Raw genomic sequence first — 25,429 nt, 5'->3', positions numbered from 1 at the left:
CAAAGTGTTGGGGAAAGCAACAGATATTCTATCATATTCAGTTCTATTGCTAATCTCAAAACAGACATTAAAAAATATAAAGTCTAAGAGAATTTTTTCCTACAGATTTGATTATGAAATATTTGGCAAAGGGAATCTAATGCAAACCAGATGCTGGACTCTTGCTGAGCAGCGGTTGGTTGGGAACACTGCTAAAAGGCCCCCATTTTGTGGAGAGACCAGATGAGCTCATGCAAAGGCGTTTTGGCAGCTTTTTTTTTTTTTTGCCCCACAAATCCCATAAGCACAACACTACTCAATATTCCACATTCTAAAGTCAGCATGCTTTTCTTCTTTTTGAAATCTTTTTCTCTTCCAAAGAAAGTTTATAGGAAAAGACAACAAAATCCATATTCTGAAAAATCCAGAGCACCTATAAAACCTGTGCCTTTCTACCTGTGTTGTGTGCCTGGCTTTAATCTCAAGAAATGTGTAAAATAAAAATCCTCTTCATTTATCATTTTCATGCTTTACTTAACTCTTCATTGGCCTGAACTATTAAAACCCATGCTTTGGGCCGGGAATGGTGGCTCAAACGCCTGTAATCCCAGCACTTTGGGAGGCTGAGGTGGGTGGATCACGAGGCCAGGAGTTCAAGACCAGACTGGCCAATAAGGTGAAACCCCGTCTTTACTAAAAATAGAAAAATTAACTGGGTGTAGTGGCATGCACCTGTAGTCCTAGCTACTCAGGAGGCTGAGGCAGGAGAATCGCTTGAACTCGGGAGGCGGAGGTTGCAGTGAGCTGAGATTGCGTCACTGCACTCCAGCCTGGGAAACAAAGCGAGATTCCATCTTAAAAAAACAAAAAACAAAAAACAAACATACTTTGGTTTCGAAGAATCTGTAAATGTCCAATCCAATATAAATGGCAGCTAACAGTTAATTAACATTACTCTAAGGATGTTATTTGATTTTGAACTACAATCAACTTATAATTTTTCAGGGTTTTTTTTTTTTTTTTTTTTTATAATCAAGGTCCTTTATTTCTTTTCCTTACCTATATGTTTATGCAATCTTTTTTTATTCTGTCTCATCCACTCATAAGAGCATGGTCCAAAGTATTAAAAATAGAATTGGGAAAATTAAACATTCAGCCCTTTCTCATTACTCATTTAAATCTCAAACACTCTCCCCTACATTAAAAACACTTTCTGGCCTTGCCTTCCTCTATAGGATACTTCCTGGTCTAGTTTCATCCTCTGGTCTCTCTCAGGGCTACCCTTTACCCTGCTCTGTTTGGTAGAGGATGATTAAGCCCCACTTAATTCTACTGGGCAGTGACTTCAACCAATTCTACCTGGCCAACAGGGCCACATGGAAAAACTAAACCTTTTATCTGCCATTTTTTATCCTAATCCACTAGTACTTCCTGAACAAGGAGTAAAGAATCCCTGTTGTTACATTAATTAAACTTATTAAGAAACAACATGAAGTGGGATGGTGGCTCACACCTGTAATCTCAGAACTTTGGGAGGCTGAGGCATGAGAATTGTTTGAGCCCAGGAGTTTGAGACCAGACTGGGCAACACAGCAAGACCTCATCTCTAAAAAAAAATTAGCCTGGCATAGTGGCTCATGCCTATGGTCCTAGCTACTGAAGGGGCTGAGGTGGGAGGATAGTTTGAGCCCAGGGGTTTAAGGTTATAGTGAGCTGTGATCCTGCCTCTGCACACTCTAGACTGGAAAACAGAGTGAGAGTTTGTCAGAAAGAAAAAAAGAGAAGGAAGGAGGGAGAGAAGAGGGGAGAAAAGAAAAGAAAAGGGAAAGGAAAAGGAAGGAAAGGGAAGGGGAAGAAAAAAGAGAGGAAGGAAGACAGCCTAGGAAGCTCTATAAGACCCACCCATTTAATTAATAGTGAGTTCAATTGGCATAAATGAGCATGTTTGAATTCTTTACATTTAATATGAAACTTTGACTATCTGTAAAAATTGGTGGCAGATCAAGAACTGCTCCTTTTTCTTTTCTTTCAATTTTTTTGAGACCAGAGGTCTCATTATGTTGCCCAGGCTGGTCTTGAACTTCTGGACCTAAGTGACCCTTCCAACCTCCCAAGAAGCTGGGATTATAGGCACGTGCCATGGCACCCAGCTAAGTGCTCTTCTTTTAACAATCACCAAATTAAACTAAGTATTATACTTTTACAAATAATTCTTCTTGGACATATTTTCATTTAATAATAAGTATTATAATTAAAGCAGCTAACACTTGAGCAGTTACAATGTGTCAGGCACCATTCTAGGAAGTTTATTAGTATCAACTCATTTAATACTCACACTCACCCTATCTCATTAGGGTACACTTAAAAATGCACCCTAAAATCTGTGGCACAGAAAGGTTCAGTAGCATGTTACCACTTACTTAGAATAAAACTCAGTTTATTATGAGTCAGTCTTAGTCTCTCTTTTAAATCTTGTTGGGTTTAATTATTTTATTGAAATAATTGAATTGTTAAAATATAATTCACACACCATACAATTTACCCCTTGAAGTACAATGGTCTTCAGTATATTCAGAATTTTCAACCATCACCACATTCAATTTTAGCAGACTGTCGTCATCCCAAAGAGAAATTCTATACACATTAGCAGTCATTCCCTACTGGCCCCTCCCCCTGGCAACCACTAATCTACTTTCTGTCTATCCTGGATTTGCCTATCCTCAACTTTTCATATAAATGGAATAATACAGTATGTAGTTGTTTGTGTCTGGCTTCTTTCACTTAGCACAATGTTTTCAAGATTCATCTACATTTTAGTATCTATCAGAACATTATTATTTTTTTTTTTGTTTTTGGAGACAGAGTCTTGCTCTGTCACCAGGCTGCAGTGGAGTGGCGTGAACTCGGCTCAACGCAACCTCTGCCTCCTAGGTTCAAGAGGTTCTCCTGCCTCAGCCTCCTGAGTAGCTGGGACTACAGGCATGTGCCACCACATCCAGCTAATTTTTGTGTATTTTTAATAGAGACGAGGTTTCACCATGTTGGCCAGGATGGTCTTGAACTTCTGACCTCGTGATCTGCCTGCCTCAGCCTCTCAAAGTGCTGGGATTACAAGCATGAGCCACTAAGCCCGGCCCATTATTGTTTTTAACTGCAGAATAGTATTCCACTGCGTGGATATGTCACATTTTGTTTATCCATTCATCAGCTGATGGACACTTGGGTTGTTTCCACTTTCTGGCTATTGTGAATAATGCTGTTTTGAACAGTCATATATAAGTTTTGACGTGGACATAAGTTTCCATTACTCTTGGGCACAACTTAGGAATGGAACTGTGGGTCATAGGGTGACTATATTTAGCTTTTGAGAAACTGCCAGACTGCCTGACACAGCAAGTATATATTTTACATTCTCACCAGCAATGTATAAAGAGTCCATTTTCTCCACATCGTTGTTCACACTTTTTATTTCATCTGTCTTTTTAATTATAACCATCCCAGTGGTTGGGAAATAGTATCTCATTGTGGTTTTGATTTGCATTTCCCTGATACTATGTTAAGGAATGCTGAACATCTTTTCATGTTCTTACTGGCCATTCATATATCTTTGGACAAATATCTATTCATACCATTTTCCCCCCCCTTTTTTTTTTGAGATGGAGTCTTGCTCCATTGCCCAGGCTGGAGTGCAGTGGTGAGGTCTTGTTTCACTGCACACTGCAACCTCTGCCTCCTGGGTTCAAGCGATTCTCCTGCCTCAGCCTTCTGAGTAGCTGGGATTACAGGTCATGCCACCACACCTAGCTAATTTTTGTATTTTTAGTAGGAACGGGGTTTCACCATGTTGGCCGGGCTGGTCTCGAACCCCTGACCTCAGGTGACCCACTCGCCTTGGCGTCCCAAAGTGCTGAGATTACAGGCATGAGCCACCGCGCCCAGCCCCATTTTTCATTACTGACTAGTAAGAATTATTATTATTATTATTTTTGAGATGGAGTCTCACTCTGTCACCCAGGCTGGAATGCAGTGGTACAATCTCAGCTCACAGCAACCTCTGGCTCCCATATCCAAGCAATCCTCCTGCCTCAGCCTCCCAAGTAGCTGGGATTACAGGTGCATGACACCACACTGGCTAATTTTTGTATTTTTGGTAGAGATAGGGTTTCACCATGTTGGCCGGGCTGGTCTTGAACTCCTGACCTCAGGTGATCAGATCACCTCAGCCTCCCAAAGTGCTGGGATTACAGATTTGGGCCACCATGCCCGGTCAAGAAATCTTTATATATTCTAGATATAAGTTCCATCAGATATATGATTTTCAAACACTTTCTCCCATTCTGTGAGTTATTTTTTCACTTTCTTGATGGTGACATTTGAAGCACAAAGCTTTTAAGTTTCTTCAAGTCCAATTTATCTATTTTTTCTCTTGTTTTGAGACGGAGTCTTGCTCTGTTGGCAGGCTGGAGTGCAGTGGGGCAATCACTGCTTACTGCAACCTCCACCTCCTGGGTTCAAGTGATTCTTCCACCTCAGCCTCCCGAGTAGCTGGGACCACAGGCACGTGCCACCACGTCCGGCTAATTTTTGTATTTTTAGTAGAGAAGGGGTTTCACCATGTTGGCCAGGATGGTCTCGATCTCTTGACCTCGTGATCTGCCCGCCTTGGCTTCCAAAAGTGCTGGGATTACAGGTGTGAGCCACCACGCCTGGCCTTTTTCTCTTGTTAACTGTGCTTTTGGTACCATATCTGAGAAGGTTCTGCGTAACCCAAAGTCATAAAGATCTACTCCTATATTTTATTCTATGGGTTTTATAGTTTTAGCTCTTAAATCTTGTCTATATCTTTTCCCTACTTGCAAATTAATGCCACTGATAGTACACATACCCCCCATCTTCTTCTTTAGTATCAAAGTGCTTGGTGGTTCACGCCTAATCTACTCTATAGCCAAGAAATGGTTTGCTCATAGCATTTTAATTTGTAGTATTGAACAAAAGCTCGTCTATGGGATGTGGTAAACTTCTGCTTCACGCTTCCAGTTGCACACATTTTAAATAAGAATAAAGGCTGGGCACAGTGGCTCATGCCTGTAATCCCAGCACTTTTGGAGGCCGAGGCAGGCAGATCATGAGGTCAACAGATTAAGACCATCCTGGCCAACATGGTGTAAACCCTGACTCTACTAAAAATACAAAAAATTAGCTAGGCATGGTAGAGCGCCTATAGTTCCAGCTGCTAGGGAGGCTGAAGCTGGAGAATCACTTGCACCCAGGAGGCGGAGGTTGCCATGAGCCAAGATTGCACGACTGCACTCCAGCCTGGTGACAGCGTGAGACTCTGTCTCAAAAAACAAAAAACAAACAAACAAACAAAAAAAGCTACCCTCCTTGTATTCTATGATCAGAACCAAAGTGTAAGCTGCCTCTTCAAAATTTAAAGATAAGAGAGCTCCACAGTCATATTCCTAAACTCTAAATCTTTGGAAAATATAAATTTAATTGCTCTAATTATAATTACTAAGACATGGTCATATGTTTTTGTAGGATTACTGTCAAGTTCCTAATGTAACCATGACAGAGGAAACTGTAACTTAAGTAAAGAATTTAATTCAACTAAGATTTATTGAGCAAAACATTGTGGGAAGTAAGTAAAGAATTTAATTCAACTAAGATTTATTGAGCAAAGCATTGTGGGAAGTGCTGAGAGGACTAAGTCATAGTTCTGGACTTAAAGGAGTTTTAATTTAGTGGGGATTTTAAAAACCAGATATAGGAAATTTACAACAAAGAATAGTGTATATTTTATTTTTTTAAAAAAGAAACTGATAGTTAAATTCAGTATTTCTGTAGGACTATTCTGTCCTAAAGGAATTAATGAGGGCACACCTCCCTAATACTGAGGCTCAGCAAATCCTTTATCTCATTCTGTAATCTTGGAGCTCCAGCTCTAAATTACAGAGATACTACTGGAAGGCTATGTGAAAATTATATTTTTTATAAAAAGAATAATATATATAAGGGAAGAATAATATATGTGACAAGTTAAAGGCAATCTTTTAAAGTGAAAGTTTCCTGTAATGCAGAGAATACTCTGCCTTACATGAATCTTTGTCTCCTCAAAGCAGGAAATCCACACTGGGATATAGTTTCATCATTTAGCTCTTTTGACTACCAAATCCTTTACCATGACGCTCTTCTTTAATGTGTAGTTTTTGAGTTATATCAACACCTGATTCTTTTGTAAGTCTAAAAAAATTTGAATTTGAATATATTTTCTAGTTTCCAAGTTATTATCCCATAAGACATCTTGGCTCCCAAGTCTAAAATTCTCTATTCTTTTTTCCTTTTAACCCTCTACATCTGGAATGCTAGAAACAATCTGTGGCTTCAGGTCAAATCAATGTTTATTTCGTAGAATCAAAATAATGTATTCTTACATTAGAAAGAGAAGTTGAAGAATATTTTGGCTGAGTTGTGTGGTTTATCCACAATACCACATTCTGGTTTAAATGATTTCATCACTCAGTCAAAAGGCTGCCACAATTTCAGTGGTTTTCTAGTCACAGCCAATAAAATAAAGAAAAAAAAACCCTATAATCTTCATGACTAAGCAAGTCTTGAAAAAAACAGTTAGGAAATTCCTTTGACAACATGAAAGGTACACACAAAAAATACTCATGACAAAAACAATTTATTCTGAGCTAGGACCTGCAAAATGATCAATAAGGTTGTATAAGAAAAAATTGTTGTCTGCATCAACTATATCAGCTACTTAAATGCTCTTTTAGGCATCTAGGATAACGGAATTCACTTTAAAATTATTTTGTAGACTTAGAGTAGGATAAATATTTTACTTCCTTATCTTTAGTCTTACTTACCTTGTGGCAACAAGTGGGTAGCTGTGACATGGTGATGCCCAGGCATCTCTTGTCCATGGCATACAGTCATAGAGCAGCAAATCCTTCTCAGTCACAGCCATGAGGACAGGTCTCCATTGCTGTCTTCCACCATCTAGTTTTGCCTGTTACAATGGAAAAATTCAGAAATCAGGGCTTAGCATAATGATATGTCTTTGTAAAAGTTCCTTCAGTGATGGCCTACCACAATAGGTCTCCATTTTGTTTCCCCAACCTGACAGACTAGACATACAGGAAACATCTCACTAGGTTTACAATGGTAGGGATTCTCCAGTGGGAGATATGAAGTGGTGTGTGTATTATAGACATTATCTAGTGATACAACATAGGTTTTCCCCATTCCATAATAACTAAATATTGCCAATTCTTTTTTTTTCTTTTTTCAGACAGGATCTCACTCAGCTTCCCAAAGTGCTGGGATTATAGGAATCAGCCACACGCCTGGCCAATATTGCCAATTCCAATTAAATATGTTCTAAATAATAGATTTCAGAAAGTCTGATGTGTAATATCTTCTTTTTTAAAATTTTTTTTAAATTGCATTTTAGGTTTTGGGGTACATGTGAAGAACATGCAAGATTGTTTCATAAGTACTCACATGGCAGTGTGATTTGCTGCCTTCCTCCCCATCACCTATATCTGGCATTTCTCCCCATGCTATCTCTCCCCAACTCCTCACCCCCTGCTGTCCCTCCCCTATTTGCCCCCAACAGATCCCAGTGTGTAGTGCTCTCCTCCCTGTGCCCACATTGTTCAACACCCACCTATGAGTGAGAACATGCGGTGTGTGATTTGATGTATAATATCTTCTAAACATAGGACAGAAACTCCTACTACCAAATAAGTCTGTATAATCTAAATACCAGTTTTTGATGAAGACTTACAATAAGAAATACAGGTTACACTGCAACCGAATATACACATACATAGTTGAATAAAGTATTTTCCAAACAACACAACTCTCTTATTTTGTGCAATGTAATCTGTTAACATCTTTTTTTTTTTTTTTTAAATGGAGTCTTGCTCTTTTGCCAGGCTGGAGTGCAGTGGTGTGATCTCCACTCACTGCAACCTCTGCCTCCTAGGTTCAAGTGATTCTCCTGCCTCAGCCTCCTGAGTAGCAGGGACTACAGGCTTGTGCCACCCATGCCCAGCTAATTTTTGTATTTTTAGTAGACATGGGGTTTCACCATGTTGGCCAGGATGGTCTCTATCTCCTGATCTTGTGATCTGCCTGCCTCGGCCTCCCGAAGTGCTGGGATTACAAGCGTGAGCAATCGAGCCCAACCTGTCTATCATATTTTTTAAAATGCTGATCACAATTCACTATGTTGTATTTTAGAAAATACTTTTATTTTTTCTTTTAAAAAAAACTTTTATTAACCCAGAACTTAGCAGGTAAGAAAACAAATTATTTTCAAAGGGTTCTCCACTATATTTTAGAAGTTTATGTTTCAGCTTAGAAGGTACCATTGCATTTACTCACATAATGCTCGGTTATCTCTGAAAAGGTTTTAAACTGCAGGGGAACAACTACTATTATCCATATTGTCTAGGATCCAAGGCCAAAAAGCCCAAGACAATATTCAGGAAAAGCCCTGTCATCACCAAAACTTTTCCCTCCTCAGGAGACCTTTGAGCAAGGACTGTTTAACAACACTGTATTTTAACACTGATCCTTCAGCTCAGCATCACTGAAAGCTTCAAGGAGAATTCAAGTTGACAAATCATTGTCTCTTATAGCATTGCCTTCAGAGCCCTTTTCACGTGTTTTCTTTAAAGACTTCTGAAGGTAATTTGGACATGACAGAGAACCTTACATCTATCATCTGAAAGTGGCCTGAGTGGTTTGGTTCTGTGCTATAACATCTATCACTGGGACTCTTTTCTCCTAGGCAGAGCCACGAGCTAGATTCCAAAAGTGGGAAATGAATTTGAAGGGACTAGTGGTCTACCATGTGCTGAAAAGAACAAAAAACAAAACCTAACTCTGAGAATTCAAGCAAAATATTGTAGAAATAATTACACATTTCTTATCAGTGAACCCAAGTTTTCTAAGACTCTATATTAGTCTATGGTTAACTCTGCAATGTCTGGAAGGATGGTATCAGCTCTAAAGGGGTTCTCTTAGAATCATACATTTTTGGATCACAGATACCCCAAAGGGATTTCTAGTTTATCTTCACTACTACGTCTTTGCCCCCAAGATTATTAGATAGCATTTCAGTAGGTTACATAATATAAAACGCTGTCTTCCCAAACGGTTAAAATAAACTTTTTTTTTTTTTTTTTTTTTTTTTTTTGAGACGGAGTCTTGCTCGACTGTCGGCCAGGCTGGAGTGCAGTGGTGTGATCTCAGCTCGCTGCAACCGCCACCTCCAGGTTTCAAGCAATTCTCCTGCCTCAGCCTTCTGAGTAGCTGGGATTACAAGCACAAACCACCACATCCAGCTAATTTTTGTATTTTTACTAGAGTCGGGGTTTCACCATGTTGGTCAGGCTGGTCTCGAACTCCTGACATTTTGATCTGCCCGCCTTGGCCTCCCAAAGTTCTGGGATTACAGGCATGAGCCACCGTGCCTGGTGATAAACTGATTAAAAATAAATTTTTTTCCTGGGTGGGTGCAGTGGCTCACACCTGTAATCCTGACATTTCGGGAAGCCCAGGTGGGTAGATCACTTGAGCCTGGGCAACATGGTAAAACCCCATCTCTACAAAAAATACAAATATCAGCCAGGCATGATGATATGCATCTGTGGTCCCAGCGACTCAGGGGGCTGAGGTGGGAGGATTGCTTGAGTCCAGTAGTTGGAGGTTGCAGTGAGCTGAAATTGTACCACTGTATTCCAGCCTGGGCAACATGGGGAGACCCTGTTCCAAAAATAAAATAAAATAAAATAAACAAATAAATAATTTTTCCCCTTAAGTTACAAGAAAGAGATTCTGAAGGCTAGACCAGAGTATATGCATTTGGAAAACCTAAATTAAATGTATTTCTTCCCAAAGAAGGTATTTTGAGCCCTAAAGGAAAAATGCTAATACCATTAGAAGCAATGTCCAATTTCAAGAAAGAGAACTTTTTGGCTGGGTGCAGTGGTTCACGCCTATAATCCCTGCACTTTGGGAGGCCGAGGTGGGTGGATCGCCTGAGGTCAGGAGTTTGAGACTAGCTAAAAATACAAAAAATTAGCTGGGCTTGGTGGCGGGTGCCTGTAATCCCAGCTACTGGGGAGGCTGAGGCAGGAGAATCACTTGAACCTAGGGGGCAGAGTTTGCGGTAAACCGAGATGGCGCCAGTCCACTCCAGCCTGGGCAACAAGAGCAAGATTCCGTTCCCCGCCCCCGCCTCGCCCCCCGCCCTCCGCACTAAAAAAAGAAATATGTAAGAGAACTTTGTGTTTAACAAGTTTTTACATGCGTTTACTCTTTTTTTTTGGTTTGTTTCCTGAGACGGAGTTTCGCTCTTGGGGCCCAGGATGGACTGCAATGGAGCGATCTCAGCTCCCGGCAACTTCCGCCTCCCGGCTTTTCAAGCGATTCTCCTGCCTCATCCTCCCAAGCCGCTGGGATCACAGGCATGCGCCACTACGCCCAGCTAATTTTGTATTTTCAGTAGAGAAGAGGTTTCCCCATATTGTTAAGGCTGGTCTTGAACTCCCGACCTCAGGTGATCTGCCTGCCTCGGCCTCCCAAAGTGCTGGAATTACAGATGTGAGCCACCGCAGTTGGCCAAAAGTGTTTACTCTTTTAGCTTTTTCAAGTCCTTAGCTTTTAGAGAGTCTCTTTTCCCTCTTCTATTTACCATTGGGGAAAAAAAAAAAAATGAAACCTCAATTTAATCATTCTGATTGCCTATTTGCCTTAACTTTTTTTTTGAAATGGAATCTCACTCTGTTATCCAGGCTGCAGTGCAGTGGTGCCAACTCGGCTCACTGCAACCTCCACCTCCCAGGTTCAAGCGATTCTCCTGCCTCAGCCTCCCGAGTAGCTGGGATTATAGGCCACCACCATGCCCAGCTAATTTTGTATTTTTAGTAGAGATAGAGTTTTGCCATGTTGGCCAGGCTAGTCTTGAACTCCTGACCTCAGGTGATCCACCCACCTCAGCCTCCCAGAGTGCTGGGATTACAGGTGTGAGCCACCACTATGCCTGGCCTTGCCTTAAATTTTAAGGATACTGTTTGCTTTCAGTGAAGTCAAATGCTGTCTGCTATACATAGCATGTGTTTAAAAAAAAAAAAAAAATTTTTTTTTTTTGAGATGGAGTCTCGCTCTGTGGTCACCAGGCTGGAGTGCAGAGGCACGATCTCGGCTCACTGCCACCTCCGACTCCCTGGTTCAAGCAACTCTCCCACCTCAGCCTTCCAAGTAGCCGGGATTACAGGCACAAGCCACCATGGCCAGCTAATTTTTTTGTATTTTTAATAGAGACGGTGTTGCACCATGTTGGCCAGGATGGACTCGATCTCCTCACCTCGTGATCCACCCACCTCGGCCTCCCAAAGTGCTGGGATTACAGGCGTGAGTCACCTCTCCCGGCTGTATGTGATTTTGGTTATGGTATCCGCACAAGCAGCCTTGGGGATCCCATTATTGAGTTTCTGGCCAGAGACAAAAGGGATACGAATGTTAGGGCTTGGTTTGCCTGTGTTTGAACATCCACATATACATAAACCTGGCCAAACTGCAGCTTTCTCCAAATTTTATTTCTAATAAACAGAGGTGGATAGCACTAAAGATGAAAAAAATAATAAAAATTATTATTCATTCCACTAATCCCTTAATCCCTTTTTGACAGGCAATGAACTCTGTTCCTTTATTATTACAATAAAAAATGGTGAGCAAAAGGTAAAAAACTAATTACACTAATCCTGAATGAATATATATGATTCTAATTTGAGTCTTTATGCACTTTGAGAGCTAACAGGGATAAAGTAGTAACTATTAAAATAAACCTTTTCTTGGTTTTTCATTCATTCATTCATTTGTTCATTCAATTATTTATTTATTTATTTGAGACAGCGTCTTACTCTGTTCCACAGGCTAAAGAGCAGTAGCATGAACCAGCATTACAGGCTCATGCCTGTAATCCCAGCACTTTGGGAGGCTGAGGCAGGTGAATCACAAGGTCAGGAGTTCAAGACCAGGCTGGCTAACATGGCGAAAACCCGTCTCTACTAAAAAATACAAAAGTTAGCAAGGCATGGTGGCTCGTGTCTGTAATCCCAGCTGCTTGAGAGGCTAAGGTAGGGGAACTGCTTGAACCCGGGAGGCAGAGGTTGCAGTGAGGCAAGATCACACCACTGCAGTCCAGCCTGGGCTACAGAGCGAGACTCCATCTCGAAAAACAAACAAACAAACAAAGACAGAGCAGTAGCATGAACACTCACTGCAGGCACTGCAGGCTCATGAGACTCACCATAGCCTAGATCTCCTGGGATCAAGTGATTCTCCCACCTCAGTCTCCCAAACATCAGGAACCACAGGTGCCCACCATCACTTTTACCTAAGTTTTAAATTTTTGTAGAGATGGGATCTCACCCCATTCAATGTGGTTTGGGGTTAAAAAAAAAAAAAAAAAAAGATGGGGGTATCACTTTGTTACCCAGGTAGGTCTTCAATTCCTGAGTGGGCTCAAGTGTTCCTCCTAAAAGCTGGGATTACAGGCGTGAGCTACCGTACCCAGTACCGGCCTTTGGCTTTTCTTTTCTTTTTTTTTAAGCTCCAGCTAAGCCGAGGGCTCTAGCTCTTCTGGTCTCTTGGGTCTGCCCCCCTGAAGACATGAGTGGTGAGTTGGCTCCAAGTAAAAGCACAGAGCATGTATCCAATTTGCCTGTTCCCTGACAGTTAATAACTTATACTGGATATTTTCCAAGCGTGGCAAAGTTGTAAAGATTACTGTAATAAAATATAAAGATACCAGGAAGAGTAAAGAGGTTGCATTTATTTTATTTTTGGATAAAAGACTTTGCACAGCCAGGCGTGGTGGCTCACGCCTGTAATCTAAGCACTTTGGAGGACAAGGCGGGCGGATCACCTGAGGTTGGGAGTTCAAGACCAACCTGACCAACACGGTGAAACCCCGTCTTTAAAAATAAATAAATAAAGACTTTGTACAAAACGGTATCAGGGCAATTAACAACAGTTACTTGGTAAAGCGATAAAAGCAAGGATCACTGTTGACAACAGAAGAGTAGCTGAGTTCACCCAAAGGCAGGACTACTTTCATGAATCTAAGTGTTATGTTTGTGAGAAAAGTGAACAACTAAGTTATACCTGTCTGAAAAATATGCTTGGAGAACGTGAGCCTCCAAAGAAGAAAGAAAAAAAGAAAGTTCCTGAACCAGTACAAGAAACTGAAGTAGAAGCAAGTGAAAATTAAAGGGAGAATTCTCCTTTTGACAGCCTTAATCAGGCCATAGCATTCCAGTGAGCCAAAACTGAGTAAGAAAAAACGAAGAAAAAAATAAAATCATTTCAGGAGGTCCCTCAACATCAGATAATTCAAGATGCCTAAGGATAAGGAAAAGCACATATTTCAGTGATGGAAGAACTTAAGTGATTAAAATTACATTTATTATGTAAATATCACTAAAATAAAAAAGTCTTGGCATACAAAGTTAAAAAAACTACTCAAATGCTTTAAAAAATTCATTTAATAGATAATACATGTCCTCCATTTGGTGGACTCAAAAAAATTTCCTTTTAAGAATATACTGGGTACTCACTTCAGCAGCACATATACTAAAATTGGAACGATACAGAGAAGATTAGCGAGGACCCTGTGCAAGGATGACACGCAAATTTGTGAAGCGTTCCATATTTAATAAAAAAAGAAAAATATAAAAAAGAAAAAAGAATATACGGGGCCAGGAGTGGTGGCTCATGCCTGTAATCTCAGCACTTTGGGTAGACTGGGGGGTAAATCACTTGAGGTAAATCACAAGAGTTCAAGACCAGCCTGACCAACATGATGAAACCTTGTCTCTTCTAAAAATACAAAAAATTAGCTGGGCATGGTGGCGCGTGCCTGTAATCCCAGCTACTCAGGAGGCTGAGGCAGGAGAATTGCCTGAACCCAGGAGGCGGAGGTTGCGGTGAGCCGAGATCGCGCCATTGCACTCCAGCCTGGGTAACAAGAGCGAAACTCCGTCCCAAAAAAAAAAAAAAATTTAAAAATAAAATGGTGTGATGGTACGTGCCTGTAGTCTTAGCGATTCAGGAGGCTGAAGTGGGAATACTGCTTGAGCCCAGGAGGTTGAGACTGTAGTGAGCCATGATTATACCACTGCATTCCAGCCCAAGTGAAAGAATGTGACCCTGTCTCAAAAAAAAAAGAAAAAAAAAATGTGAAGAGTAGAATGGTGGTTCCCAGAGGCTGGGGTAAGGGGTAGATGTGGAAAGTGGAGATGCTGGTCAAATTGTACAAAGTTTCAATTAAATAGGATGAATAAATTCTGGTAATCTTTTGCGTAGTATGGTGACTATAGTTAAAGATAACATATTGGCTGGGCTAGTAGCTCATACCCGTAACCCCAGCGCTTTGGGAGGCTGATGTGGGCAGATCACCTGAGGTCAGGAATTTGATACCAGCCTAGCCAACATGGTGAAACCCAATCTCTACTAAAAATACAAAAATTAGCTGAGCATGGTGGCGTGTGCCTATAATCCCAGCTACCTGGGAGGCTGAGGCAGGGGAATTGCTTGAACTCGGGAGGCAGAGGTGGAAATGAGCCAAGACTGCACCACTACACTCCAGCCTGGGCAACAGAGTGAGGCTTCATCTCAAAATAAAAAAAAACTATGGCTGGGCATAGTGGCTCATGCCTGTAATCCAAGCACTTTGGAGGCCAAGGTGGGTGGATCACCTGAGGTTGGGAGTCCAAGATCAGCCTGACCAAAATGGTGAAACTCCATCTTTAAAAAAATTATAATAAATAAATAAATAAAACTATATTTCAAAATATATTAAAGGCCAGGCACAGTAGCTCATGCCTGTAATCCCAGCACTTTGGGAGGCTGAGGTGGGCAGACCACCTGATGTGAGGAATTTGACACCAGCCTGGTCAACATGGTGAAACCCCATCTCTACTAAAAATCCAAAAATTAGCTGGGAGTGGTGGCGTGTGCCTGTAATCTCAGCTACTCAGGAGGCTGAGGCAGGAAAATCTCTTGAACTCGAGAGGCAGAGGTTGAAATGAGCTGAGAATACACCACTACACTCCAGCTGGGTGACAAAGTGAGACCTCATCTCAAAAAAAAAAAAAAACCAAAAAAACACATATATTTCAAAATACATTAAAGGCCAATCAGGAGTTTGAGACCAGCCAGGCCAACATGGTGAAACCCTGTTTCTACAAAAAATACAAAAATTAGCAGGGCATGGTGGTGGACGCCTGTAATCTCAGCTACTTGGGAGGCTGAGGCAGGACAACTGCTTGAACCCAGAGGGGCAGGGTGGGGTGGAGGCTGCAGTGGGCCGAGATCATACCACTTCACTCCAGCCTGGATGAAAGAGCAAAACTCTGTCTGAAAAAAAAAAAAAAGGAAGAAAGAAAAGAAAAAAAGCAGCAATTTGAATTAGTGCAGTGGTACTTTTTTTTTTTTTTTTTTTTTTTGAGACGGAGTCTCGCTCTGTAGCCCAGGTTGGAGTGCAGTGGCACAATCTCCACTCCCTGCAACCTCTGCTTCCCAGGTTTAAGCAATTCTCTGCCTCAGCCTACTGAGTAGCTGGGATTAGAGGTGCCCGCCACCACACTTGGCTTATTTTTGTATTTTTAGTAGAGACAGGGTTTGAGGGTCTTGCTATGTTGCCCAGACTGGTCTCGAACTCCTGGACTCACATGATCTTCCTGGCTCAGCCTCTCAAAATACTGGGAGGCATGAACCACCACAACTGGCTACTTGGACAATATTTTATAACTAGGGACTTATTTGCTTGTTTTTTGTGTGTATGCATGTACAAAAGAAAAAAATTACTGAGTATTGGGCTGTGCATAGTGCCTCATGCCTGTAATTCCAGTACTTTGGGAGGCCGAGGCAGGCGGATCTCTTGAGGTCAGGAGTTTAAGACCAGCTTGTCCAACATGGTAAAACCCCCATCTCTAATAAAAATACAAAAATTAGCCAGGTGTGGTGGCGTGTGCCTGTAATCCCAGCTACTCGGGAGGCTGAGGCAGGAGAATTGCTTGAACCCGGGAAGCAGAAGTTGCAGTGAGCTGAGATTGCACCACTGCACTCTAGCCTAGGCAACAGAGCAAGACTCCATCTCCAAAAAAAAAAAAAAAAAAAAGGAATATCCCCTATCCTCTGAACTCTCACCATCCAAACTTAGAAACTGATGTGAACTTTTGGATAAATCCTTTACTAACTGAAGTTTTACTATTTACTATTAGAAACTCAGAAACTTAAGAACCAAATATATGCAAACAATGTTGATATCCTTATCTGATCTACCTGGACACAGGAGCCAAAGAATTTGGACAGTCCATGTGTGAAAGGACACAGGTGCATGCTACCACACCCAGCTACTTTTTTTTATTTTTTGTAGAGATGGGGTTTTACCATGTTGCCCAGGTTGGTCTCAAACTCCTGGCCTCAAGCAATCCTCCCACCTTAGCATCCCAAAGCGTTGTTTTTACAGGTATGACCCACCATACCCTGCCTCATATTTTCTTTTTATGTGCATAAAGAAACTCTCAAGGCCGGGCATGGTGGCTTAAGCCTGTAAACCCAGCACTTTGGGAGGCTGTGGTGGGTGGATCACAAGGTCAAGAGATTGAGACCATCCTGGCCAACATGATGAAACCCCGTCTCTACTAAAAATACAAAAATTAGCTGGGTGTGGTGGCGCACGCCTGTAGTCCCAGCTACTCTGGAGGCTAAGGCAGGAGAATCTCTTGAACCCAGGAGGCGGAGTTTGCAGTGAGCCGAAATCACGCCACTGCGTTCCAGACTGGCGACAGAGCAAGACGCTGTCTCAAAAAAAAAAAAAAAAAAAGGAAAAGAAAAAAGGAACTCTCAAAAGATTAAATAGAAAGTAATAAGAGTTGTTACCTTTCCAGGGCAAAGGGCATCCCAGGTGGATGGGTAACAGGAATGAGGGCAAGACTTTTCACCCATTAACTTTTTGTCTGATTTTTCAACCATATGAATGTGTTACCTTTTTAGAATCATGAGGATTCTGAACAATGCCAAAATCATAGAACAATTATTATTTAATTCAGTTTTTCGACTGCATACAATATGTAGAAACAATGATAAACACAACTAAAATGTTAAAATTTTCAGTCATAAGAACTTATATCATGACTTTCATTCATTTATTCTTTAGTTACTTTATACTTGACAGAAATGATCACTGTATTAATATTACATTCTCATTTATTATAATTTTATTTGAATTGTTCATAAAAAGTTGAGAGGTACCAAAAAACGAAAATAAAAAAAAATTACTCTTGCTGGTGACCAAAATTGGCCCTTCAATTACCACAATTACTTGGTACCAAACAAGACATCAGGTACCACCACAGACCAACCAAATCAGAACTCTGTTGGGCACAATATCCTCTCCAAATAAATTACACCAACCTCAACTTAAAAAAAAAAAAAAAAAAATCAGACCTGTGTTGTGGTGGAAGGCAGGAACCAATGGGAAACTATATTTAAAAAAAGAAATTAAAAATGAACAAAATCCTTCCTATGCCGATTCTGCTGTATTTGGGAGCAGTTATTTAGTCCACTCCCTGCTCCTTTGCACACACTTTTACTCTCCTTTTGTCAAACCTGGGATCTAAAATAACTTGAGTTTTTTTTTTTTTTTTTTTGAGAGGGGGTCTTGCTCTGTCGCTAGGCTGGAATGCAGTGGCACAGTCTCAGCTCACTGCAATCTCCGCCTCCTGGGTTCAAGCAATTCTCCTGCCTCAGCCTCCCGAGTAGCTGGGACTACAGGCGCATGCCACCACGCCCAGCTAATTTTTTTGTATTTTTTAGTAGAGACAGGGTTTCACCATGTTGGCCAGTATGGTCTCGATCTCTCAACCTCGTGATCCACCCACCTCCGCCTCCCAAAGTGCTGGGATTACACGCATGAGCCACCGCGCCTGGCCAACTTGGGTTTTCAAGATCTTCTTTTCCTCTCACTCAACATCTACTCAGGCTTTCTTGTTTCTCTTTTTTTCATTTTTCAGTTATGGAAGACAACTGTACCTCTGTCTAATGCCTTGTAAAATATTTTGTATATTTTATACTTTTCCCAGAGCAGGGGAATTAACCACAGCCTGCTGTCCCTAGAAGCTCTTCCAATAGACTAGAACAAGGGTTGAGAAACTATGACCCTGGGGCCACATCCAGCCAACCACCAGTTTCTTGTTTTTGTAAATAAAGTTTTACTGAAACACAGCCACACTCATTCATTTTCCTACTGCCAATGACTACTGTCTTGCTACAACAGCAGAGTCAAGTGGTTATGATGCTATCTTGTCCTTTACAGAAAAAGTTAGAAGACCCTGATCTAAAATCATGAAAATTATCCCCTGTCACTAAGGATAGAGATGGTAATAAGAACTTCTTTTTAGTTACTATATGATAATGATTAGCATGTCAGCTACTTCTGGTTGCGTTGATAATTAGCTACAAATAGCCAAAAGGTAGAAATAGAAAAAAGGAGATGAAACAAAAGACTGTAAAACAAAAGATCTCCAAGCTAGATATCCAGGACCTAACTGCATGATAAATATTACAAATACACAAAATGAGGAACCATCCTGGCTCTGAACAGGAGCCAGATGAGACTCTGCCCTGCCTTGTAGCCTACCTGTTCTGCCAGCCAGGCAATATGCTTGACCTCTTTACTGCCTCCTGCTGCACTGGTTGCCCCAAGCATGGCGTTGAGTTCAGCCAATACCTGTGGGAGGAGAGCCATTATGTTGGTGTGGATAGCTACGAACCAGGAGTGTGCTGTGGCCGTATCTTTGCAGCGTAGGATCAACGTGTTCCTGCTATCAGGAGAATGTAGCTCTATCAATCTGTGTGGAAAAAGAAAAAACAAAAAGTGAGCTAGGACACAAGTCACCAAACCTGCCAGGTTTAAACTACATAACTGCAAATCTGTATTAATTTTGCATTCTTCAAATAAATCTGTATACTCAAATAAAGACACTTTCTTGGCCAGGCACGGTGGCTCACGCCTCTAATCCCAGCACTTTGGGAGGCTGAGGCAGGAGAATTGCCTGAGGTCAGGAGTTTGAGACCAGCCTGGCTAACATGGTGAAACCCCATCTCTACTAAAAATACAAAAAAATTAGCTGGGCATGGTGGCGTGCACCTGTAATCCCAGAGATCGCGCCACTGCAGTCTAGCCTGGGCAACAGAGCAAGACTCCATCTCAAAAAAAGAAAAAATTCAGAAAGACCAACTTGGGCTAGTTACTGAACCTGAGAAAAAATTTTAAAAAGAAAGACCAACTGCTGGATCTGTTGCTTCAGTGTTAATGTAATAAGCTACAATTAGGGAACCCACTATAGAGCCTATAGTAGATACTTTGCCTTAATTTCTATGTCTAAGAAATGAAAAGCATGCTTGCCGAACCACATAGGCACACTGTAAAGGAACTGATATTCTTTTAAACATTTAGGAAATTCTAGTATAAAGTAGTGACAGGTTAAAAATACCTACTGCCAAATGATACACTGAAATTTACATTATGTGAAATAAATGAACAGAAAATTAGCGCCCAGGCATGGTGGCTCACACCTGTAATCCCAGCACTTTGGGAAGCCGAGTTAGGCGGATCACCCGAGGACAGAAGTTTGAGACCAGTCTGGCCAACATGGTGAAACCCCGTCTCAACTAAAAATACAAAAATTAGCTGGGCATGGGATTACATGCCTGTAATCCCAGCTACTCGGGAGGCTGAGGCAGGAGAATCACTTGAACCCAGGAGTCCAAGGTTGCAGTGAGCCAAAATAATGCCACTGCATTCCAGCTTGGATGACAGAGCAAGACTCTGTCTAAAAAAAAAAAAAAGAAAAGATAAAGAAAATAGCAGAAGATTATTACTCTTTATGAAAATTTGAAACTGTGTTTGGATAATTTTATACGATTAATCATTCAATAAGTTATGGTAGAAAAATAGTTAAGAGATCAACACTATACTGTTCTGCATTAGTTAATGCTCACCAAGAACAATCTATATTTCCAAAGTAACCTTTAGAAAACAGCTAAAATATTTTAAATATACAGTAAACAAATTCTTTTTAAAGCAATCTACTGAATATTGTTTTGTGTTTTAATCAGTTATTGTGAAGATGAATTTTAAAAGTCAAATAAATAAATGACTAACATATATACTCTGCTGTGAACACATATCTTTTCAGTTATTGTGACGATGAATTTTAAAAGTCAAATAAATAAATGACTAACATATATACTCTGCTGTGAACACATATCTTTTACAATGAAAAAAAAAAATATCAGCCATTAGGAGGTTTTTCATGGTAGGCTACAAATTGACAAACTGCCAGTAAGTTTTCTTTACATTATTTTCTGAAGACAGTTTTTGCTGCCTTAAAGCATTATCATCAGATTCTATGCCACTTGTCAAAAAGATAAGCAATTTACATGTACACTAGAATTTCTGCTTTGAAGCTCTTTTGTCAGTTTCTAAACCCTTTATAATTCCAAATACTCAGAAATAAAAAAACCAAAACAAAACAAGCAAAAATTCTAAATATTCTATCATATTTTGTATTGCAAATAATCATTTTCATTTGAATTCTAGTTGGTCTATCCTTTCTTAAATAAACATCTATTGAGCACCTACTACATGCCAAATATTGTGTTAGGCATTGGTATTAGTGATAGAGTGATGAAAAAAAAAAACAGATCATCTAGCTACTTCCAGGCCTACCTACCAGTCTATCCATCTTTCATATGCTGTCAAAATTCTACGGTAACAGCAAAATAGGACAAAAGTTCTAGAAAATATGAGGCATAAAATAAGAGTTGTAAACAGCAAAAATGCTTAAGAAAAGTCCGTATTTGAAAATTCGTATTACTCAGAGGAAAATCTTTGGATACCAAGTTTTAAGCTATTTGCTTTTGATTTAGATACAGTTCTGATGAGGTCTTCATTTGATTTCCTATCCTATAGCTAAATATAATGAGAGGTAGCTTCGTTCCAGAATTTAGAGGGCCTTTAATAGTAGGTTAAGTCTGGATATTAATTGGTAACTTTTTTTTTTTTTTAAAGAGACAGGGTTTCACCATATTGGTCAGGCTGGTCTCGAACTCTGAACCTCAGGTGATCTGCCCGCCTTAGCCTCCTAAAATGCTGGGATTACAGGTGTGAGCCACCGTGCCCAGCAACTTTTTTTTTTTTTTGAGACAGAGTCTCACTCTGTTACCCAGGCTGGAGTGCAGTGGCACAATCTTGGCTCACTGCAACCTCAGCCAGATGACCAAGTGAGACCCCACCTCAATAAATAAATAAGTAAGTAAGTAACAATAAAATAATTTTATGGTAGGATGTGAGATTAGTTACAATAAAGAGAAAAATGGCCTGGTGAGATTTAATTGAACCCAAGAAGAATGAGAGACTACACAGAAGTCATCAGTAGGGACACAGATTCACAGATTACTGGGCAGGAATTCTTCCATCCTAAGAGCCCACTGCAGCCTCAACCACACAGGTCTTGAGTGCTCCTCCCACCTCAGCCTCCCAGTTAGCTGGGACTACAAGTGTACACCACCACACCCAACTACTTTTTTTTTTTTTTTTTTTTTTTTTGAGGCAGAATCTCGCTCTGTCACTCAGGCTGAAATCTCAACTTAGTGCAACCTCTGCCTCCCAAGTTCAAGTGATTCTTCTGCCTCAGCCTCCCGAGTAGCTGAGACTACAGGCGTGTGCCACCACACCCGGCTAATTTTTATATTTTTAGTAGAGACGGGGTTTCACCATATTGGTCAGGCTGGTCTCAGACTGCTGACCTTGTGATCTGCCCACCTCGGCCTCCCAAAGTGCTGGGATTACAGGTGTGAACCACCGCACCCAGCTCCCAACTACTTTTTTAAAAAAAATGTTTTGGGCCGGGCGCGGTGGCTCAAGCCTGTAATCCCAGCACTTTGGGAGGCCGAGGCCGGTGGATCACGAGGTCAAGAGATCGAGACCATCCTGGTCAACATGGTGAAACCCCGTCTCTACTAAAAATACAAAACATTAGCTGGGCATGGTGGCGCGTGCCTGTAATCCCAGCTACTCAGGAGGCTGCGGCAGGAGAATTGCCTGAACCCAGGAGGTGGAGGTTGCGGTGAGCCGAGATCGTGCCATTGCACTCCAGCCTGGGTAACAAGAGTGAAACTCCGTCTCAAAAAAAAAAAAAATTATAAAAAATAAAAAAATGTTTTGTAGAGATGAGGTTTCACTGTGTTGCCAGGCTGGTCTTGAACTCCTGGGCTCAAGTGACCCTCCTGCCTTGGCCTCCTGAAGTGCTAGGATTACAGGCATGAGCCACCGTGCTTGGCTCCTTTGTATATCTGGGATACCAGTCCTTTATTGGATATGTACTTTGTAAAGATTGTTTTCCCAATGTGTGGCTTGTCTTTTCATTCTCTTAAGTGTCTTTTGCAGAGCTTAAGTTTTAAATTTTAAAGATGTTCAACTTGTCAATTTTTCTTTATGGATTGTGCTTTTGGGGTTGTATGTAAGAAGTCACCATGAAACGTAAAGGGGATTTTTTTGTTCGGTTCCAATGCAAAGGGGAATTTTTTTTTTTTTTTAAGTATAATGTTACAAATCCAAGGAGAACAGGAAAGAAGTGACTACAACAAAAGTTTGGAAGCTAGTAAACAGATAGAGGAGTTAAATGACTTAAGAAAAAGCCGACTTAAGAAAAGTGGAGAGTCACATCCCAGCCAATCCATGTTGGAGAATCCCTAAGTGGCCGGAAAGCAGTGGTACCAGTTACCTCTGGAAGTGACAGTAAAGCATGCAGCTTTACTCTGCATGGTATAAAGAGGCTGGCTGAAACCCTGTCAGCATTCCCCACACCCAGTGGCCAGTGACTGCCCCACCTTCATTCTAGCAAAAGATTCAGAATCACTCTCATTCCACCAAACTGGGTTGTGGGGGTAATGATGTCCTTAGTTCAGATCATATATCAGGCTATTTTCTAGAGGGACTATTTATTTCCATCTAGTTGCTTTGACACTGTAAGCAGTATAACATCTTTTAAGCACATGCTAGAAGTTCAGCCGCAAAACCTTGACCAGAAATTTCCTTCACTCCTCCTACTGACCTACTTAGCACTAAAGATAGGAATCAGTTTATCCTTCTCGAGGCACAGAATGTTCACCTTCTGAAAGTTTTTACACATCATACAATTCCTAGGACAATCTCTCAGACATTTCTCCCTTGACACAGTCTATGTTCTGAAAATCCTGATGTCAGAGATTCTAGTAATTAATAACTAGAAGAATGGAAAATAAATCTGTTATAAAATCAAACTAAGCCATGTTAAACACAAGTAGATACTAGGACCACCGGGCTGAAAAAAGATGAGAATAGACAGTAAGTTATTTCCCACTGACAGTTCACCAGTTTTTTGTTTTTTGTTTTTAATTTTTAAAAAAGATGGGGTTTCACCATGATGGCCAGGCTGGTCTTGAACTCCTGACCTCAGGTGATCCACCCACCTTGGCCTCCCAAAGTGCTAGGATTACAGGCGTGAGCCACCGTGCCCGGCCAGTTCACCAGTTTTTTAATGAAAAGAAAAATTCTGTGATTTTTCTAGAAAAGGGATTGTGAAATGGGAAAATTAAATTAGAAGAAACAGAAAACAAACTCCAATATAAGACTGATGAGTCTAGGATCCAAACCTAGAAGATCTTTGAAGAAACCATTAAAACTGACAAAGGGAACAAAGTAATTTGTAAAGGCTACTGCTATTTTAAAAGAAAATTCTAACGAAAACTTTGCTAATAAAAATATGGAGGCAGTCTGCCAGTAATCATTCGGCCCCACAAGGGAGAAGAGGAGACAGTTATAATGTGTAAAGTTTTGGCCTCTTGTCAAACCCCTGAGGATTTCCTGAGAAATGCAATTAACATTTTGATGAGATGAATCAAATCAACGTTTAGGTACACAGGATTCTGTAAGTCCAGCTTTATTTCTCCAGTTTAGCAAAGTCTTTGATATAACTTATGTGTTAAACTTAGTAATAATCACATAATTTTATGCATTATAAAGCCAAAATTTACCTTGTACATGGAAAATAGCCAATGTGAAGATGACTGAGGAACTGTGAACCAATGCAAAGAACATGAATTTACATTTCTGAAGAGGAGTGTTTAAGAACACCTTTTTCTTCCTAAAGTTCACACTGTCCACAACACTGATTACTAAGGAAGGGGCTCATGTTCTCTTCCTGGACTTCATCATTATTTACTAAGTGTTTGCTTTCCAGAATGAAATGCTTATGATTAACAGATTTGGCCAGGAGGAGTGGCTCACGCCTGTAATCCCAGCACTCTGGGAGGTTGAGACGGGCGGATCGTGAGGTCAAGTGATCGAGACCATCCTAGCCAACTTGGTGAAACCCTGTCTCCATTAAAACTGCAAAAAAATTAGCTGGGCATGGTGGCACGCGCCTGTAGTCCCAGCTACTCGGAAGGCTGAAGCAGGAGAATTACTTGAACCTGGGGAGGTGGGGCGAAGGTTGCGGCGAGCCGAGATCTTGCCACCGCACTCCAGCCTGGCAACAGAGCAAGGCTCCGTCTCAAATAAACAAACAAACAAATAAAAATAAAAATAAACAATAATTACCAGATGCATCAAGTGAGGTCTTGAAAACTCAAGGTAGAGGAAGTTAAGAAAACTTCCTCTTCCCCTGTACTTACTCTTTCTGATCATGAACACTTTTTCTCAGCTCTATGGAACCAACTCAAAGTAGTAAAGCAGAAAAAAAGGATATTTCCCTCTAATATCAAACACATTTCTGGTTTGGAAAGTGAAGGCTTTAGTTAAGAATGAAGGATAAGCCACAAAAAGATTCCACTACACACTCACCAGAAAGGCAAATATTAAAAAGACTGACAGGCTGGGAGCGGTGGCTCACACCTGTAATCCCAGCACTTTAGGAGGCCCAGGTGGGTGGATCACAAAATCAGGAGATTGAGACCATCCTGGCTAACATGGTGAAACCCCACCTCTATGAAAAATACAAAAAATTAGTCAGGCATGGTAGCACATGCCTGTAGTCCCAGCTACTAAGGAGGCCCAGGCAGAAGAATCACTTTAACTTGGGAGGCGGAGGTTGCAATGAGCCGACATCACACCACTGAACTCCAGCTTGGTGACAGAACGAAATTTCATCTCAAAAAAAAAGACTGACACCATCAATGTTGGTGAGAATGTGGAGCAATGAAAACTGTCATATATTGGTGGAAACATAAAATGGCATAATTACTTTGGAAGAAAGAATAAAGTCTGACAGTTTCTTTATTTATTTATTATTTATTTATTTATTTTTTTGAGACG

The 25,429-nt window shown here is 40.8% G+C and overlaps 1 protein-coding gene, 1 long non-coding RNA gene and 1 other non-coding gene across 3 annotated transcripts in view; 1 reads left to right on the top strand and 2 right to left on the bottom strand.

The window, feature by feature from the left end:
• The window catches only part of SNTB2 (syntrophin beta 2), a 124,584-nt gene that overhangs the window by 29,532 nt on the left and 69,623 nt on the right, over positions 1-25,429 (bottom strand). Inside the window, exons 3-4 of the mRNA XM_032284298.1 lie at positions 18,710-18,920; positions 6,855-6,997 (exon numbers count right to left, since the gene is read on the bottom strand). Of these exons, the coding sequence (XP_032140189.1) occupies positions 6,855-6,997; positions 18,710-18,920 (354 nt within the window). The remainder of the gene's footprint in view (positions 1-6,854; positions 6,998-18,709; positions 18,921-25,429) is intronic.
• On the bottom strand, positions 12,595-13,648 carry LOC116555576. Its single transcript, XR_004270586.1, has 2 exons — positions 13,005-13,648; positions 12,595-12,860 (listed from the first exon to the last, which is right to left on the bottom strand). It is a non-coding gene; the product is annotated as an uncharacterized LOC116555576 (long non-coding RNA).
• On the top strand, positions 13,615-13,721 carry LOC116555885. The gene has a single exon (XR_004270728.1). It is a non-coding gene; the product is annotated as a U6 spliceosomal RNA (small nuclear RNA).

Source organism: Sapajus apella, unplaced genomic scaffold (assembly GCF_009761245.1).
Source record: "Sapajus apella isolate SASKATOON/1434 unplaced genomic scaffold, GSC_monkey_1.0 scaffold15, whole genome shotgun sequence".
NCBI lineage: Eukaryota > Metazoa > Chordata > Mammalia > Primates > Cebidae > Sapajus > Sapajus apella.
The sequence above is the reverse complement of the archived record's forward strand: the minus strand, read 5'-3'. Positions and strand labels throughout refer to the sequence as shown.